We start from the raw sequence: 17,945 nt of genomic DNA, 5'->3' as shown, positions 1-17,945 counted from the left end.
CGGGATGGCCCGCGCGCCTCGGCGCTGCCTCGCGGAGCTCACGGCGGAGCGGCGGCGGCCGCGCTCGGGGGGCGCGCGTGAAGGGGCCGCCTGGGGGCCGAGCGGGCGCCGCCAACATGTCGGATACCAAGGTAAAAGTTGCCGTCCGGGTCCGGCCCCTGAACCGACGAGGTGAGCAAGCTTTCCGCTCCTTTGCGCTTTGCGATCGCGGCTGAGGGCGGGGGGTGGGGGGCAACTTTGGAAAACTGCGGGGCCGCGGGGCTGGGGCGGCGGGAGCGGGAGGCGAGCCGGGGCCGGGGTCGCTCGGGGGAGGAGGCGGCGCCGCCGCGGCCGCGGGGACCCGGTGCGCCGGCTCCCGGCTCGGGCCGCCTCCCGGGGGAGAGCGCCGCGCGGGCGCGCAGAGGCGGGCTGCGGGCGCGGATGCACGGCTCTGCAGCGCTGTTCCTCCCCTTTTGCTTTCAGAACTGGAACTCAACACCAAGTGCGTGGTGGAGATGGAAGGGAATCAAACGGTCCTGCACCCTCCTCCTTCTAACACCAAACAGGGAGAAAGGTAAAAGCGGGTGCCGAGGGCGGGCGGGTGCAGCCCCGCCGCCTCCTGCAAGTTTGAGCCAGGAAAATGGGAGTGCTCTCTCCTATTGTTAGGAGGACGGCTTCAAGTTTGTCGCACGCTCCCGTCTGAAGCTGTTGCAAGTCCAAGTTCCTCTCTCCTCCCTCTGCCCCCCTCTGCCTTGTCCCCTCCCATCTAGAGGCAGGACACCCCGGGCCAGAGCTGGGACCAGTCCTGTGTCCCCGGCCCGCGGTGAGACACCCCGAGAGGGCCTGCTGGGACCCTCGAGATGATGGTCCCACGGCCACATTTTACAGATGAGAAAACTGAGGCCTGAGGCGAGGAATGACCTCCCAAGGCCGGCACCGTGGAACCCGGTGCCCCTGGTTCTTTCCACCCCTGCACTGTTGGCTTTATTTGGCAGACATTTGTTAAGGAACTTTGTGTAAAATAGGGAGTGGGAGGAATACCCCCTCCACCCCCACCGCAGTAAAGCAAAACAGTTTTTTGTACGATGCTGGCTCAGGCCTGGACCATTTAAGATCTATTATTTTGTTGGTGCTAGGTTGAGATAATGCCTGAATGTAATGCGCGAATTTTGATTTTCAGGAAGACAAAAGTAGTGCCCCGGAGCTGTGTAGACACTGGGGGGATGTTTAAGAGGGGCTGCATTTACTAGATGGCAACATATTTGCATTTGAAAAGTGTTAACTGTTGGATCCTTATTAATTCTGCTCTATTCCACGCAACAGTATGGGAAAATGCCCTAAAATAATTTGAATATTTGGCATTTTTCTGACAAGCCCCTGAGAAGAAAAGGGTTGAAATTCATTCAGTATAGCAGTGCAGTAGCTTGGAAAAATAGGAAAGAGAAACCAGGGAGATTTGAAAAATTAACTCTTCTGGAGTGAGTTTTTGTTTCTAAAAGTCACCTGTTACCTGTTGATTGATGTGATACAATTTAGTGACATTTTTGCTCTTTGGAGCTTTTTTTTTTTTCACTGAACAGCAGCTCTGAAGTAGGGTTTGTTACTTTACTGCTAAAGGAGGCAACTGCCTTCATTCTATAATCATGCAGTGTCCAGGCATAGTTTACTAAATTTGGGGGAAGAAATTATCAGGAGGTAAATTTGAGAATTTTTTGCTTTTTGTGCAGAGGCTAGAAATTTTTATCCAGTGTGCAAACATTCTGCTTCCTATAGCAGATTGTTATGGTGAGAGTAAATAGCTGTTATGTTTAAAATGTGTTAAGTGCTTTTTAACAGTAATGGTTGTATCCTTGGATAATATTTTTAGATACATTTTAAATATTTATAGTATTTTAGATCCATTTATAGCAATATAGTTGTATATTTCATGTTAATAGCGAGTAAACTCATTGAGTAAATTAAGATATTTACAGATTACATCGGCTGCCTAGATCACCGGTACATTTCCCTCATCCCCCCCACGCCCAAACTGAATATTTTCTCATGTTTAAGAAATAAATTCTACTGGGTCAGATTCTTCAAAGCAATCTAGGAAACAGGTAGAATTGTCAACTCCTATGTTTCTGTGGCTTCTGTTTTCCTTGCTGGTTTGGCACCTGCTTCTTGCTACTCTTAACCATAGGATTGTTACTATTAGCTACTGTTTAATGTTATAAAGCTTTGTCCATTGTGGACAGGCAGGGATTTAATTTTGTGGAATGTGGATAGACTTTACAACTGCAGACACTTGGCTGGAAAGGCTAAATAATCAGTTGATCATTTTTAGGGTCACCACCGTCATTACTAATCAGGATCTTTTAAGTAATGATTTGTAGGGTGATTTGGGGATTTCTCTATATGCTGGCTTCTTGGAATAGCCCGTTATCCAGAGCTATAAGAATAGTGCTGAAACATGTTCTGACCTCCTGACAGAATTATTTGAATGGTGGATGGGCTCTTTTTGTGGGTTTTGCCTAGGTACGTGTCAGTTTATAGACAAACTGGGAGGGTTCAACCCAGCAGTACTGCTTGCACGTTAGGATTACTGTCTTTGCAAGGATGGAGACATCAAATGCATTTTGATTTTCATTATGCAGCTTGGTTTCATCTTTCTCCAGTGGGTTTTCCCTTAAAGCAACAGCACATTTAAAAATAGAAACAGTTTCTCCCTTGGGTTCTAGGTTGATTAATTGCAACAATACTTCATGTTATGTTTGCAATTCATTTCTTTTTCATTTGTTTTGGAATCAAGCTCAGAGCAAGGTGAGACTAGTGTTTTTCTTACCTAGAAGTCCAAGGCTTGAAATGTAAGAAGTTTTTAAATGACTCTTCGTAAACCTTATCATTGAAATAGCTGTTTTTCCAAATATTGCAGGAAATTACTAATGTATTAATGGTGGTTGGAATTTTAAGTTACTAGGTCCAAGTTTTCAGTCCTACTAGTAAAAACAAGCAAGAGTACATTGGTTTCCAGGAAAAGAAACAGGCTTAGCTTTCATAATTTCCCCCTTTAGGGAATCAAAACCAAGGCTACATGTTAAGGTCTAAAAGAGTCACAGGGCTTCTGAGGTTAAAGATATTTGTTTTGGTCCTAAAATTCTAAGATTATAATGTACCACAGAAGTCTAGATTAATAATTGATAGTTAATAAACCATTCTGAAACATTAAGAGTTATATGAATGGGTTTCTTAACATACCATTGCATTACAATGCAGGAGACATGTATGAAGTTCATTATGAAGTTCAGATCATGCAGGTACCATGCTCAGCACGGGGGATCCAAAGACCACTGTGGATCCAGAACCTATGCCAGAGAGATGTGAGAAGAGAGAAGTAAAAATAGTTAAAATATAGTGTGGTAGATTATTTGGATTATACTTTTGCCATTATGTTTACCATATCACTTGAAAATTGCCTGTTTCCTCTTCCTTTCCTCCTTTTGGTTGTGAGCTCTGGGAAGGCAGGAACCTTGTCCTACTGACTTTTGTCTTCCATACCTCCAAACAGCACCTGGCACATAGCAGACCCTCAGCAAATGTCTGCATGGTGATGGTTTGCACTGTGATGGGAACGCTGAGGAGGGGCTGTGGGCGTGACCCAGGGTCTTGGCATCCTGTAAAGACAGGTGGCATTTGTGCTGGCCATGGTGGGTGCTAAGAGTGCAGGTTCACTTTTTCAAGATTGGTAGAAAGTCCTTTGTCAAAGAAACTGAAAGCATACCTGCCACAGATTACTTCTGGCTGATTGTGTGTGCGTGCGTGCAGAATGTGAAGCAGGGTGCAGAAGCCAGGCAATTCAGGAAGGAGGACAGAATGAGAACCCCTAACTTGCCAAAATACATAATAGTTTAAAAATCAACGTATAACCAGGTGTCCATTGCAAAGTCTTCCTCTCATTCCTGCTGTCATCCTTACACTTAATATCCTCTCATCTCTCCCCAAACAAAAAAGATGACCTCCGTTATTGATTTCCCATGCATATTTTCAAATACACACACAAATATATATATATAAATTTTTTTCCACAAATATCTTTTCTATCCTTTAATAACAGTATGTAGACTCCTTAAAAAAAATCGAGTATGGGTGGTAGTTGTGGTTTTAAAAATACACATGTTCATCTGCGCTCATTCGTGTCCAACTCTTTGCAGCCCATGAACTACGTAGCCCACCAGGCTCCTCTGTCCCCCATTTTCCTGGCAAGAAATACTGGAGTGGGTTGCATGCCCTCCTCCAGGGGATCTTCCCAACCCAGGGATCTAATGCATCTCCTGCATTGCAGGTGGATTCTTTACTGCTGAGCCACTGTGGCAGCCCATAAAAAATATATATATATACCCATGTATATATCAATCTGATCTTTGTAGCTTTTAGGAAGTGAAGCTCTATCATCAGAATGTAATGGAACTTGCTTTGTACAGAAATTTTTGTTCTTGATTGTTTTAAACCATTTTAAAGTAAGTAACTGAAAGTAAGTAAATTGTAGGGTAAGCAACTGAAGTCATGTGCAGATATATCCTAGCTAAGTTAAAAGAAAAATTGGATAAATTTAGGCTCTTAGTAAAAGAACATCAAAGTTTTAACTTCTTGCCCAGTTTTTCCATACTGCAAGGTGGGCAGTGTAACTTACAAGGTACACCAAGGTCGGTCAGTGGAAGAAAGCTACAGCTTGGTTGATTTGACTGCATCTATATTTTCCAGTTTATGAATTATATGTTGCAAGTTTTTGATTGTTTATTCCCCCAGACTGGTTTCCCCTGCTATTACAGTGGTTTCCAGGATGGTTTCTTCTCCTAAAGTAAAGCTGTAGAGTGAAACTTGAAAAATTAGTTGAAATCATATCAAATGAAAAAGATCCATCACCAGAGAAGCAGTAATATTCTACATTATCAGGTGACTTTGAGTTTTATTGTGTTTTCTGTGTTGTTACTCCTCTCTCTGGCTCGATATTACAAAGTTGATTGTAAGAAAGCAGAGTATTTAGATTTCACTAATATAGGAGTGAGCATTCTTCATGCATGATATCAGTGGTATTTTGAAGAATGTTATAAGGGAATATTTTCATTAGATGTCCACGTTTTCCGTTTTTGTTTTAGAATAGGTGGTCATCTCTCACTTCAAAAGACAAGCCTAAAAGTAATTATAATGTACTAAAGATTAGTGACTTAAAATTATTTTGTTCACAGTTAAAAATGTATTTTACATTATGCACCATTGTGTGCACTTATATAAAGGTTCATGAAAACATTTACTGTGTGCAATATCTCTGTTATTTTTCTACCCCTTTCTGTTCTCATTCATTTTAGAAACGTTGGTTGTGACTTACCAAATTAACTTCAAAACCTGCTAAAGGGTCACAAGTTTATAATTTGAAAAATACAAGTTTAGTGGGTAAGAAGTTGGGTTCTGCATACATACATATGTATAAATATTTTAAATCAGTGTAAATACTTTGAAGTGTGGAGTAGTTTTATAATTTATAAAGGCTCTGCCTGATGTAGCTGTCATCCTGGGGGTTCCTGCCACATCATTCTGAGAATTCCTTTTACAGACTCTTTTCTGTGCAGAATCTCTTGTTTTTCTGTTTCTCTTTCTTTCTTTGCTGCCTCAGTTTTGTAGAGCATGTCCTTTGGTTGCTCCCCCAGAAAGAATTTGGGGAGGTGAAGTTTTTCATTTCAAAAATGAAAATATCTTCAGTCCACCCACTTACCTCGTTAATAGTTTGGATGGGTGACAAATTCTATTTTAAAGATGTTGGTTGCTTTAATGTCTTCTTGCTTCCAGTCTTTCTGTTGAGAAGTCTGAAGCTATTTGGATTTCCAGCCCTTAAGACATGACCTAGATTTTCCCTTTCTGGAATCCTATAGAATATTTTTTCTTCTCCTTTTTGGTGAAATCACAGTGGTGGGCCTTTTGGACCTGGAAACTTGTATCCTTCAGTTCTGAAAAAATTGATTGAATTAATTCATTAGCAAATGCTCTCTTTTCATTTATTCTTTTCTGGAGCACTTATTTAGACATGGGGTTTCCTGAACTGGTCATCTGATTATTTTATTTTTCCTTTCTGCTTTTCATCTATTGTTTTTGTTCTGCCTTCTGGGAGATTTCATCCACTTTATCTTCCAAACTTTATGTTAATTTTTTCCTCTGATATCATATTTTTAATTTCCAAGAACTGTTTTAGACTTAAAAAAAAATAGCATCCTGTGCTTATTTTCTAGTTGTTGCATTTTCTGTCTTTCTGAGGACACTAATGATATTTTTCTCTATATAGTAGCCTTTTCTTTCTTCTTTTTAAAGTGCCTAGTTTTGTTAGTGTTGGTGTCTGTCTTTTATGTTAAAGGCTTTTCTCAAATATATGGATTTGGGGCTTTCTCTAGGACAAGGACTATATATGATTTATCTTTGTATTCTCAGGGCCTAGATTCAACAGTGCCCAGTGGACAGAAAGCATTTTTGTAAATTCTTTGTTGTTTTTTAAAAAATTATTATTAAATGTTCTGTCAAATCCCTTTTCAACTTTCAACAATAGAAATAAAATTGTTTTTTCTTAAGAGCATGTATAAATGCTATAATTAAAGGTGGTAATTGCCTTATGCAACTCTTAGTTAATAACATTCATGAAGATAATTAGTTGTAATCAGTACAAAAGTTGAAAAAAATTAGAAAATCCTAATTTTGTATTACTATTGCAAAAATGTTAGTTGAATTTTTCTCTTTTGTTTTTTTTTGGTTATTGTTAAGTTTAAAATATATATGCTTGTTGGGCTGGGGAGATTTTTCAAAATGATACCAAACTAGCCAGTTTATCATTCTACCACTTGGATTCTTCTGGCAAAATCTAATCAGACAAGTGGATAACTTGAAATGTTTCCAGTTTTCAATAAAATTGAAACATATGCTATGCACTCATATTTTAAAAACATTTATAAGAAAACATCTTCCCCAAATAGTCGGCTTTCTGAAGACATCAAGGTTTCTCAGTTATTCAGCCACAGTTACCCTTTCTCAAATCCTCCCTGGAGCTAGAACAGAGAAGGTGTTTGTGCATTTAGAATTTAAAGGACTTTGGAGAACATTACTGGCAGAGGAAACAGAATGGCAGAGAAACCAACAAGATATATAGAAATACTCAAAGAGAATTTTGTACCTTAACAACAAAAATGAAATTTACTTACAACAGAGCTATCAGTAAAGGAAGTATACTAAAATTCACATGAAGACAATCAAGAGTTGATTTATATGGAATTCAAGAGCTATCTTTTCAAGATCACTCTACAAAATATTATATCTCTGGGAATTTAGCTTTGCAAATATAAGAAGAAAATATCAGAAATTCTTCCTTGGAAATTAGTTTATTTGGTGTTTTACCATCCAACAATGATATGGAAACTAAGCATGGAAAAATCTCAAGTTTTCATATCTCTGAAATTTATTGTAAAAATGAGTAATTTGTTTATTTGATTGTAAAATCTAAGGTTAAAAAAAAAAAGTTTTGTTTTTTTTTTTTCTTATAGACCCTCATAGACCCTCAGAATTAGGATAAACAGTCCAAGCCTCATCATTTGCTTGAATGCAGTCTCGATTTGATGTTTTACCAGCTGAGCCACCAAGGAAGCCCCCCGATTTTATTTTTTGCACTGGAGTGTAATGGCTTTACAGTGCTGTGTTAGTCTCTGCTGTTGATTTCATTTTACTAGGAGATGAACGGTTTGGTGAGTCACTAATAAAGTACTAGAACTATTTTACCAAATTGTTCTTGAAGTGAACTTTTCACATCAAAGCACAATTGTATCTTTTTAAAAGATTGCTTCCTTAGATAATCTAAAATGTTTTATAAGAAGCATGGCAGAAATTTAAAAGCGGGGGCGGGGGAAAGTGTTCTTATTCAACCAAACACCTAACAAATCCTTTATTCTTATTTTTCCCCTTCCTTCATTTTGTCCTTGTCCATAAATATAAATATTTGTAGTTAAAATGCTGTGTTTTGCTTTTGTCCCATTTATATTTTGTCGTGCAACATGGTTTTCATAATTATAATGTTAATAGTTGAGTACTGTAGTCTGTTGAGTTTCATAACTTTAAAACCATATTTCTATATTTCTGGACCTGAAAGTTGCTTCTCTTAACAATTATAAATAACTGAGAGCATAAAAATAACTGGAACTTTTAAAGACTCCTTTGCCAATTGCAAGGCGTTTCTTCCCAAGTGAACTTACTCAACACAAAAATGCATCTCTGAAATTGTATGACAACATGAACCATTCCCTTACATTACTATGGAGTTCAAAGTGGATAGCTTTCATATGTAGGTATGAGCTCAGTTCAGTTCAGTTCAGTTCAGTCGCTCAGTCATGTCCGACTCTTTGCAACTCCATGAATTGCAGCATGCCAGGCCTCCCTGTCCATCACCAACTCCCGGAGTTCACTCAGACTCACGTCCATCGAGTCCGTGATACCATCCAACCGTCTCATCCTCGGTCGTCCCCTTCTCCTCCTGCCCCCAATCCCTCCCAGCATCAGGGTCTTTTCCAATGAGTCAACTCTTCTCATGAGGTGGCCAAAGTACTGGAGTTTCAGCTTTAGCATCATTCCTTCCAAAGAAATCCCAGGGCTGATCTCCTTCAGAATGGACTGGTTGGATCTCCTCACAGTCCAAGGGACTCTCAAGAGTCTTCTCCAACACCACAGTTCAAAATCATCAATTCTTCGGCCCTCAGCCTTCTTCACAGTCCAACTCTCACATCCATACATGACCACAGGAAAAACCATAGCCTTGACTAGACGGACCTTAGTCGGCAAAGTAACGTCTCTGCTTTTGAATATGCTATCTAGGTTGGTCATAACTTTTCTTCCAAGGAGTAAGCGTCTTTTAATTTCATGGCTGCAGTCACCATCTGCAGTGATTTTGGAGCCCCCCCAAAATAAAAGTCTGACACTGTTTCCACTGTTTCTCCATCTATTTCCCATGAAGTGATGGGACCAGATGCTATGATCTTCGTTTTCTGAATGTTGAGCTTTAAGCCAACTTTTTCACTCTCCATTTGCACTTTCTTCAAGAGGTATAAGGTAGGCCATGGAAAAAATGATTTTGTGTGGACAGTAACAGCCCAGGGGTTCTCACACGTGAGAGTGCATTAGACTCATTTGGAGAGCCTCACTCCAAAAAGTCCTGAGCCATAGCTCGGCCTGAGATCTTGCACTTGTAACAAGTCCCCAGGACCAAGCTTTGAGAATCACTGCTCTAAACCAGGGCTGGCTGGTCCATTAGAATTTTCTGTGATGGTGGGAATATTCTACACATCTGCTGCCCACTGTGGTAATCGCTTGTCATGTATGATGACTGAGGACTTGATATGTGGCTAGTGCAACCAAAGAACGGAATTTTAAATTTTATTTCATTTTCATTCAATTTATTTTACTTTCAGAATTTTATTTATTTATTTATGGCTGCACTGGGTCTTCATTGCACTGGCTTTCTCTAGTTGCGGCAAGCAGGGGCCAGTCTCCAGTTGCAGTGTGTGGGTTTCTCACAGTGAGAAACCCTGTTTTGGCAGAGCATGGGTTCTAGGGCTTGTGGGCTTTGGTAGTTGCAGCCCATGGGCTCAGTACTTGTGGCTCCCGGGCTCCAGAGTGCGGGCTCAGTAGTTGTGGCACAGGGGCCCAGTCGCTCTGGGGCACGTGGGATCTTCCTGGATCAGTGATCGAACGCGCCTCCTGTATTGGCAGGCGGATTCTTCACTACTGAGCCATCAGGGAAGCCCATTCGTTTAAACAGCAGGTGGCTACTGTGTTGGACAGGCCTGGACATGGTTCTAAACGTTGGTTGCACGTCAGAATCATCTGGCATGCTTTAAAAAGTGATGCCTGACTCCTATCCCTAGCATTTCTGGCTTCATTGGGCGGAAGTGCCCCTTTGGCACTGGGATTTTTAAACACTTGCCAGGTGTCCCAGTTACCATTATTGTTTATAATTCACCTCCAAAGTTAGTGGTCTGAAAACATTATTTTTTAATGTCCCTGAATTCTGTGGGTCAGGAAATCGGACAAAGTAGACATAACTTGTCTCTGCTCCACGGTATAGGGGTCTTATCCTGAAGACTAGAAATCTGCGGGTGTAGTCATCAGAGGACTTGAGCTGGTGGAATATCCGAGGTGGTTAATTCACATGGTTGGCAGTTGAGTCTCATACGTGTAGCCAAGGTTGATAAATGCTGCTCTAGTTTAATAAATTAGGTTTTAAAGCCTGGTTTCACAAATTGTCCTTTGGTTTATTTTCCTGTTGTTGATTGTGATCATATATGTACATTCTCAGAACCATTAATGTTCTCAAAACTAAAATCTGAAAGCCTCAGACAGTAAGCCTTATTTTACCTTATTTACCTTACTAAGTTAAGTGTTTTCCCTATTAAGGCAACTAATGGAAATTTACTAGAGTCTTCCTGTGCCAAGGGTATGTATGATTGTGAAAGTGAAGCCTCACAAAGTTAAATTCTGTCCCATTTTTTAAAAAAGCCTCCTATTCTCAAGCCAGGTGTATTTCATCAAAATGCCTCTTTTTATTTGTTTTTATTTGGAATTATGGCAGAGAGGGAAGGAAATGCCTCAGTTATCTAGATGCAGGGTACTTGCTTATCCTTTAATCAACGGCTTCACCTGCCTGCTTGGGAGGTACAGGTTTTTCATCTTTCTAAGAGCCTCTTGATGAAAGTGAAAGAGGAGAGTGAAAAAGTTGCCTTAAACCTCAACATTCAGAAAACTATGATGGCATCCAGTCCCATCACTTCATGGCAAATAGATGGGGAAACAGTGGAAACAGTGGCTGACTATTTTTGGAGGCTCCAAAATCACTGCAGATGGTGACTGCAGCCATGAAATTAAAAGATACTTCTTGGGAAAAAAGTTATGACCAACCTAGACAGCATATTAAAAAGCAGACACATTACTTTGCCAACAAAGGTCTGTCTAGTCAAGGCTATGGTTTTTCCAGTAGTCATGTATGGATACGAGAGTTGGACTATAAAGAAAGCTGAGTGCTGAAGAATTGATGCTTTTGTTGGAGAAGACTCTTGAGAGTCCCTTGGACTGCAAGGAGATCCAACCAGTCCATCCTAAAGGAGATCAGTCCTGGGTGTTCATTGGAAGAGGACTGATGTTGAAGCTGAAACTCCAATACTTTGGCCACCTGATGCGAAGAGCTGACTCATTAGAAAAGACCCTGATGCTGGGAAAGATTGAGGGCAGAAGGAGAAGGGGATGACAGAGGATGAGATGGTTGAATGGCATCATCAACTCAATGGGCACTAGTCTGGGTAAACTCTGGGAGTTGGTGATAGACAGGGAGGCCTGGCGTGCTGTAGGTCATGGGGTCGCAAAGAGTCGGACATGACTGAACAACTGAACTGAACGGCCTGTGGACCACGGTTCCCTGCTTCCGGCCCTGGAACTGTATGGCATTCCTAGCCTTAGCTCCTGTATCACTGCAGGATCTCAGGCACCCCTTTTATGTGGAGGGTCAGGATAGCATGAGAGCTGGTTGGGAAGTCTGGATACTGCCTGGTCCTGCCGCTAACATGGTCTGTATCCACTGAGCTAGTAATTAATCCTTTCCATCTGAGTCTTCATCTGTCAAATTGCAGGCTAAACTAGATAATCTGTAAGGGTTTTTTTTTTGTTGTTGTGCTGGGTCTTCGTTGCTGCACGTGGGCTTTCTCTTGTAGCAGAGAGCGGCGGGGTGGGGTGGCTACTCTCTAGTTGTGTGTAGGCTTCTCATCGCAGTAGCTCCTCTTGTTGCCTAGCATAGGCTTTAGGCACACGGGATTCCGTCATTACAGCACGTGGGCTCAGTATTTGCAGCTTGTTGATTCTAGGGTGTTCGGGCTCAGTAGCTGTGGCACATGGGCTTAGCTGCTCCGTAGCATGTGAGATCTTCCAGAACTAGGGATCAAATTCATGTCCCCTGCATTGGCAGGTGGATTCTTATCCACTGTACCACCAGGGAAGTCCTGTAAGGTTTTTTTAGCTTTAAAATTCAGATTTATCTCAACTGTATTTACATGTAGGTGGTGGTGGTGGTTTAGTCGCTAAGTCATGTCCGACTCTTGCAATCCATGGACTGTAGTCTGGCAGGCTCCTCTGTCCATGGGATTCTCCAGGCAAGAATACTGGAGTGGGTTGCCATTTCCTTCTCTAGGGGATCTTCCCAACCCAGGAATTGAACCCACGTCTCCTGCATTGCAGGCAGATGATTTACCAACTTACATGTAGAGTTGAGTCAAATAGAGTCATAGGTAACATTTACAGCAGATGAAATGGTTGGGTTGTAATTTACTTCTTGTCAGAGTGTTAGGAAAACCAGGGAGAAAAGGTCACTGTTCTTGGGAGGCTGAGTTACCCTGCAGTAGCTGATGGGTGAGAGGAAGGTGTCAAGTGAGAGAAGGCAGCCATGAGCTCCAGATAGTGGAGGCCGTTATCAGCCAGCCCGGGAGCGTGGGCTCCTTGCAGACATTCTACGAGCGTCTTGTCTCAGCTCAGACAGCAGCTTTTTCGTGTGCCTACCAGGCATTATAAATCTTCTGACTTGGACCTTTCAGTTAGTTTTCATCTGGTACAGTTGTGTTCTGTTGGGGAAAACCAGTGATTTTAAAGCTATTCTTGCTGGCATACAGCTGTTTTATGTGATAAGTATGTATGTATATGGGGGTGGAGAAATTACATTTCCAAAGCCTGTTAGCCTACCACTTCCTTGGGCGGCTTGTTTTGTTTGGGTTTCTGTTGTCACCCTACCAAAAGTATGGTTAATCCCCAATATTTCTTACCTTCCTTTGTGAGATGAATTCCGATCAACAGGCGAGAGAGAGAGAGACGGGGTGAGAGATAGACAGAGAGGAAGGGAGAGTGGGTGTGTGTTTCCCTTCTGGTCTGTGTCCTCTTAGCCATTCTTCTGAAAGCAGAGTGGAGTTATTGATTCTGTCTGGCCCTTTAGAGTCGGGTCTGTAGGTGTGATGAGCTCTGCTGCTGTTAGAAAAGGCCGAGGAAAGCAGCTGTGCGGTTCCCTTGAGGGAAGTTCTTTTTTTTGTTTGTTTTTTTTTTAAACAGACAGGGATCAGGAAGGAAGGCTTTGAGGAAAGGGAAGCTTTGCTGTGGGCTCTTTGTGCTGTCTTAAAAAAAAAAAGAAAACACTCCCTAGGTTGTCCACCCACCAGGAATGACCACAACCATTCGTGTGGGGAAAATCAGAAAGGGCAAACCATGCTGAACCGCTCAGGCGTTCTGCTGCAAGTCCTGAGTCGATTCAGCCCCAGTTTTGGAAGGGCCATGCAGTAAACCCTCATGTGGTTCGTTGAGCAGATTAACAAGCCTTTAGTATACTTCACATTTTGTAGTTTAATAAAACAGGTCCTCAGAATCGATGCTTTGTGTGCCTACCAGTCTCTAATCCCAGCTCAGTAGAGAATGTGTCTCGGAGCTAAACTTGTAACTGCCCTTTTTTAAAATTGGATAACAAACTGTTAGGGGTTTTTGTTTTGTTTTGTCTTTTGTTCTCTATTCTTAACGACTTCTATTTATATAGTTAATTAAAGTTTAGTAGTCACAATCCAAATTGTAGTGGGGATGGTTACTTTATTGCCTCGAGAAAGATCCTTAAAATTACTTGTTTGTAGAGCAATGTTTTGAGTAAGGAGGGAGGAGAGTGGTGGGGAAAGCTTATCAAGAGAATGGTGTTAAATTTGAGCAGCCTTATCCAGTTTTAAACATCTCCTTTTTTTTTGATCTAGAGTTACTGTAACAAATAGGTAACATTAGCATGGTAAGGTAACTAAGTTTTTCTTTGTTTTCTGAAGACTTTAAGTATTACTGGCTTTGAGAGAATAGTATTTCCTTCTCTACAATGACAGCTTAGTATGCATTTTTGTGTGTGTGACGAATTAGGCAGTGGAAATAATTCTCCCGTTTTCCTTTTAAATATTGAACAAAGACTCTTCCCTATTTGTGTGTATAATTGAACTTTTTGAATGGCAGGGTACATCTTTGCTTTTGTAGTTTGATACCTTGAACTAACCTCACCTGTCTATTTAAAAAATAGCCTAAAGTTGAAACATTCATAAGCATGTGAATTACTTTGTGTTTGAGTCAGAGGTTTTACTCAGTGAGAGGAAATCTTGTGTTTGCCTTTTGTGTGTTTCTGTGGCCATCCACTGGGTGTAAATAACTAGTTTTGTAAAACACTGTCAAGTAGTGTGACAGAGTGATGTGGTGGTCAAGAGCCACTCAGAGGACTTGGGGGGACAAACTGCTTATATTTGAAACTGACTGTGCAACTTACTAGCTGGGAAATGTTTGGCAAGTCCTTTAACCCTCTATGCTTGAGTTTCCTCACCAGTAAAATGAGAGTTATAAAATTACAGACCCATAGGGATTCTGAAAATTAGTTACCCAAAAGACTGGGTTCCCCTGTTGGTGGGTGTTAAACCAAAAGACACAATCAAGAGAGAGCAGGAGAAGGAGGATTTATTACTTGTGGCCAGTTAAGGAGAACATCAGGGATCTTTCCCAAAGCTGTGGCTCCCCCATAGCAGAATTGGGGAATTTTTAAGCCCAGGGTGAGGGGGCTTGGGTAGTGTATGCATATTCATAAAGGGGCTTGAGCCGGGAGAAATCAGCATAGAATTGCCGCAAAGGTCAACATTATTTCCATCCTCCTCCTGGGTGGATGGACTCAAAAGTATGTCTGCAAGCTCTAATACTTTGGCCACTTGATGCTAAGAGCCAGCTCATTGGAAAAGACCTTGATGCTGGGAAGGATTGAAGGCAAAAGGAGAAGGGAGCAGCAGAGGATGAAATAGCATCACCGACTCGATGGATGTGAATTGGCGCAAACTCCAGGAGAGATTGGAGGACAGAAGAGACTGGCGTGCTACAGTCCGTGGGGTCGCAGAGTTGAACACTTGATTTAAATGTGGACACTCCATGCAGTGTATGTTTGAAAGACCACCTTTGTGGTATCTGATCAGCCATTTGCCGTGTCTCAGCTGACAGACCTGCTCTGTGGGGGTGGGTGTGTTGAATTTTCTAGAAAGGGAAATTCCCTCTATAACAAGTGTTCACCAGTCTGGTCATTTGGCAGTCATTCATTTAGGTAAAGAGTATATGTCCAGAAATCGTATGTGAATACATTGAGGAGTAAAATGTTCTGGACACAAGTGTGTGTGTGTGTGTGTGTCTGTGTATGCTCAGTTGTGTCTGATTCTTTGTGAACCCATGTACTGCAGCCCACCAAGCTCCTCTGTTCATGGAATTTTCCAGGCAAGAGTACTGGAGTGGGTTGCCATTTCCTTCTTCAGGGGATCTTCCACACCCAGGGATCAAATATGTGTCTCTCTCTCTTTTTTTTTTACATATAAATTTATTTCTTTTAATTGGAGGTTAATTATTTTACAATATTGTATTGGTTTTGCCATGCATCAACATGAATCCGTGGATTCTTTACCACTGAACCACCTGGGAAGCCTGACACAGTTTTGACACTTTTGTAAAAGTTTGTTTGGGAAGAATGAAGGTCTGGTGATGGGAGGGCCCCGGAGCTCTGGAATAAGATCTGAGGGGGAAACCTCATGGCAAAGAGCCTACCCCGGAATTTGACCCATCACCAAACTACCTGAGTAAAAGGAGAGCCTGTTTGGAGACCTGCCCTGGGCCCTAGGGATGGGACTGTGGCTCTAACCCTGCAGCTTCAGCTCTGTGTTCTAGGTAGTTCCTTGTTCCCTTAGACATAATACATTCTCAGTAAATACCTGTTGTATTTGATCATACCTATTAATTGGATATATGTTACCAGGCTGTGGTTAGTATAGGAGATTTGTAGTGGTTAGTCCTACCTAGTCATAAATTGACTTCTGAGGAAATGAACATCTGGAACTAATAAAACATTGTGTTCAATAATATTGGGTTTCTATACTTTTTAATTTTTTTTTTTTTTCCCCTGAGGAAACTGACTTTATTGTCCCAGTCCGTAGGGTGACTCTCATTCCAGTGTTTATCATACTGGAGACATAGACTCACGGCCTCTCTGTTAAAAATTCAAAGTGGAGAAATAGTTTTACTTGTATATCTGGTTCTCTGGCATGCCTTAAGTGAGTATATTTTATCGTGAACTCTCTTATTTGTCTGTTTGTTGTGATCTTTTGGTTTTTAATAGCCTTTTACTGGCACTCTAAAATTCAGAAAATATATTTAGGGATATTTCATAGAAACATTCGAGTTTCCTATGAATTTGCTAGTCATTGTCTTCAACGTTTTTCCAAAAAGATGTACAAATATGGAAACCTGAACACATGCAGATGTTTGGTGTTTCTTTTCTTTTTTTTTTTTTAATAAGGGAGAGATGTAAGCGGTCTCAGAAATTTTGATCAGATTATCTAATTTCCTGTGTGCAGAAATACACAAAAACTAAAGTGGAAGATGAAGAAAAGTTTTGATGTTGTAAATACTTTGCGCCTTTACATGAATGAGCATCAAGTGTGTGTTTCACTCTTCTCCTTTCTCCCTCTGTGTGTAAAACATCTCAGCCGACATCCCCGGCCCATCTCTTTGTTAAGTGGGGAAAACATAGGCGTGTTGCTCCCATGTACCTCGCCCTGCTCTCAGCTGTGCTGTCTGATGTCTTCCAGGCTCTCTTGACTTCACGGCTGCTGCTCTTGTTCCACCCCTGGAAGCAGAGAGTGTGATGGGGGTGGTGGGGAGGAATTAAAGAATTTGATTGGCCTGGCCCCAAGCCTTGCAGGCCCTTCCCAAAGCCTTCTCTGTGATCTGGGGTCAGCATTAGGCCAAGATTGGGGGGCCAGGCTCAGACTTCGTGTGCTCCATTCCACAGCCAGAATGATTTTTAAAATATCAGAGGTATGTATTAGATATCTTGAGTTTTCAGTTGGGAAGATAAAGCCCTTTACTTGATTAGCCCTTCATGATTAAATGGCTGTTGATCGGCATGAGTCAGAGCCAGGTATTCCAGATATTCCCTCTGGATGCAGAGGAACATTTTAGTTTTCAGGATTCTGAAACAAGAGATCTAATGACAGCATGGAAAGTGAGTAGATTTCAGATCAGTTCCATGCTTACAGCAGTTGGCCTGCTTCAGTGGCCAGTGTGGTTTGATTTTGATCAGTTTCAACGCAGCTGTTGAAAGATCTGGATCCTGGATAGACCTGGCTCTGAGTGTTAGTGAGGAAACTCCTCCCTAAGCCTCTTATTTAGTGAATTCTTTGTAGGGATGTCATTGATCGGCCCTTGTAGGAGTGCTGAGCGGAAATAGGGTACAGTCCTTTAAAAGCCTTGAATCCGTTCCCCTGATCACTCTGCCCTTCCTCCATCCATGTGGTCAAAACCCGTGGCCCTGAGTGAAGACAGAAATAAGCACTGCAGAAGGCCAGCTTGTTCACAGTGCTTGGCTCTGTGGGCTGCTGTGAACACGCAAGCAGATTGGTCCTTGATGTGTTTCAAGGTTTGGTTGAGTGGGAGTCAGGTGGCATTCGTGAGGGGACTGAAAACTCCTGTTGGTATTTGGACATGTAGAAACTCAACCAGACCAAAGCTCCCTCTTTCTGGCATCCCCTCCTCTATTTGACCAGGCCCCTGGGTGGAGTGAGGTAAGGTTATCCCACGTCTAATGTGTGCAGTGCAGGTGCTTACTGGCGGGAGCCCCTCAGCCCCTCGCTTGAAGCCTCCCTCAGCCCTGCTCGTCGCACAGATGCCCCGTGTCATTAGGACATCGAAGGCTGCCCTTTCTCTGAGCAGCGTGGAGTTGAGAGAAGCTGTAGTTCAGGAATTGATGTACATTTTGAGGCCTGTACATTGGGGGGAAAAAGATGCCATTCATGTTTCTGTGTGTGTGTGTGTGTGTGTGTGTGTGTGTGTGTGTGTGTGTGTGT

The 17,945-nt window shown here is 42.0% G+C and overlaps 1 protein-coding gene across 11 annotated transcripts in view; it reads left to right on the top strand.

Moving 5' to 3' along the window:
• The first annotated feature begins 64 nt into the window (after positions 1–64).
• The window catches only part of KIF13A (kinesin family member 13A), a 197,354-nt gene continuing 179,473 nt past the window's right edge, over positions 65–17,945 (top strand). For all 11 annotated transcript variants that reach the window (XM_040249332.1, XM_040249327.1, XM_040249331.1 and 8 more), the window contains exons 1-2: positions 65–171; positions 463–553. In XM_040249332.1, coding sequence (XP_040105266.1) covers positions 117–171; positions 463–553 — 146 coding nt within the window. In that variant the 5' untranslated portion in view covers positions 65–116. The remainder of the gene's footprint in view (positions 172–462; positions 554–17,945) is intronic.

The sequence above is a fragment of the Oryx dammah genome, unplaced genomic scaffold (assembly GCF_014754425.2).
Source record: "Oryx dammah isolate SB20612 unplaced genomic scaffold, SCBI_Odam_1.1 HiC_scaffold_11, whole genome shotgun sequence".
In the NCBI taxonomy this organism is placed as follows: domain Eukaryota; kingdom Metazoa; phylum Chordata; class Mammalia; order Artiodactyla; family Bovidae; genus Oryx; species Oryx dammah.
The sequence above is the reverse complement of the archived record's forward strand: the minus strand, read 5'-3'. Positions and strand labels throughout refer to the sequence as shown.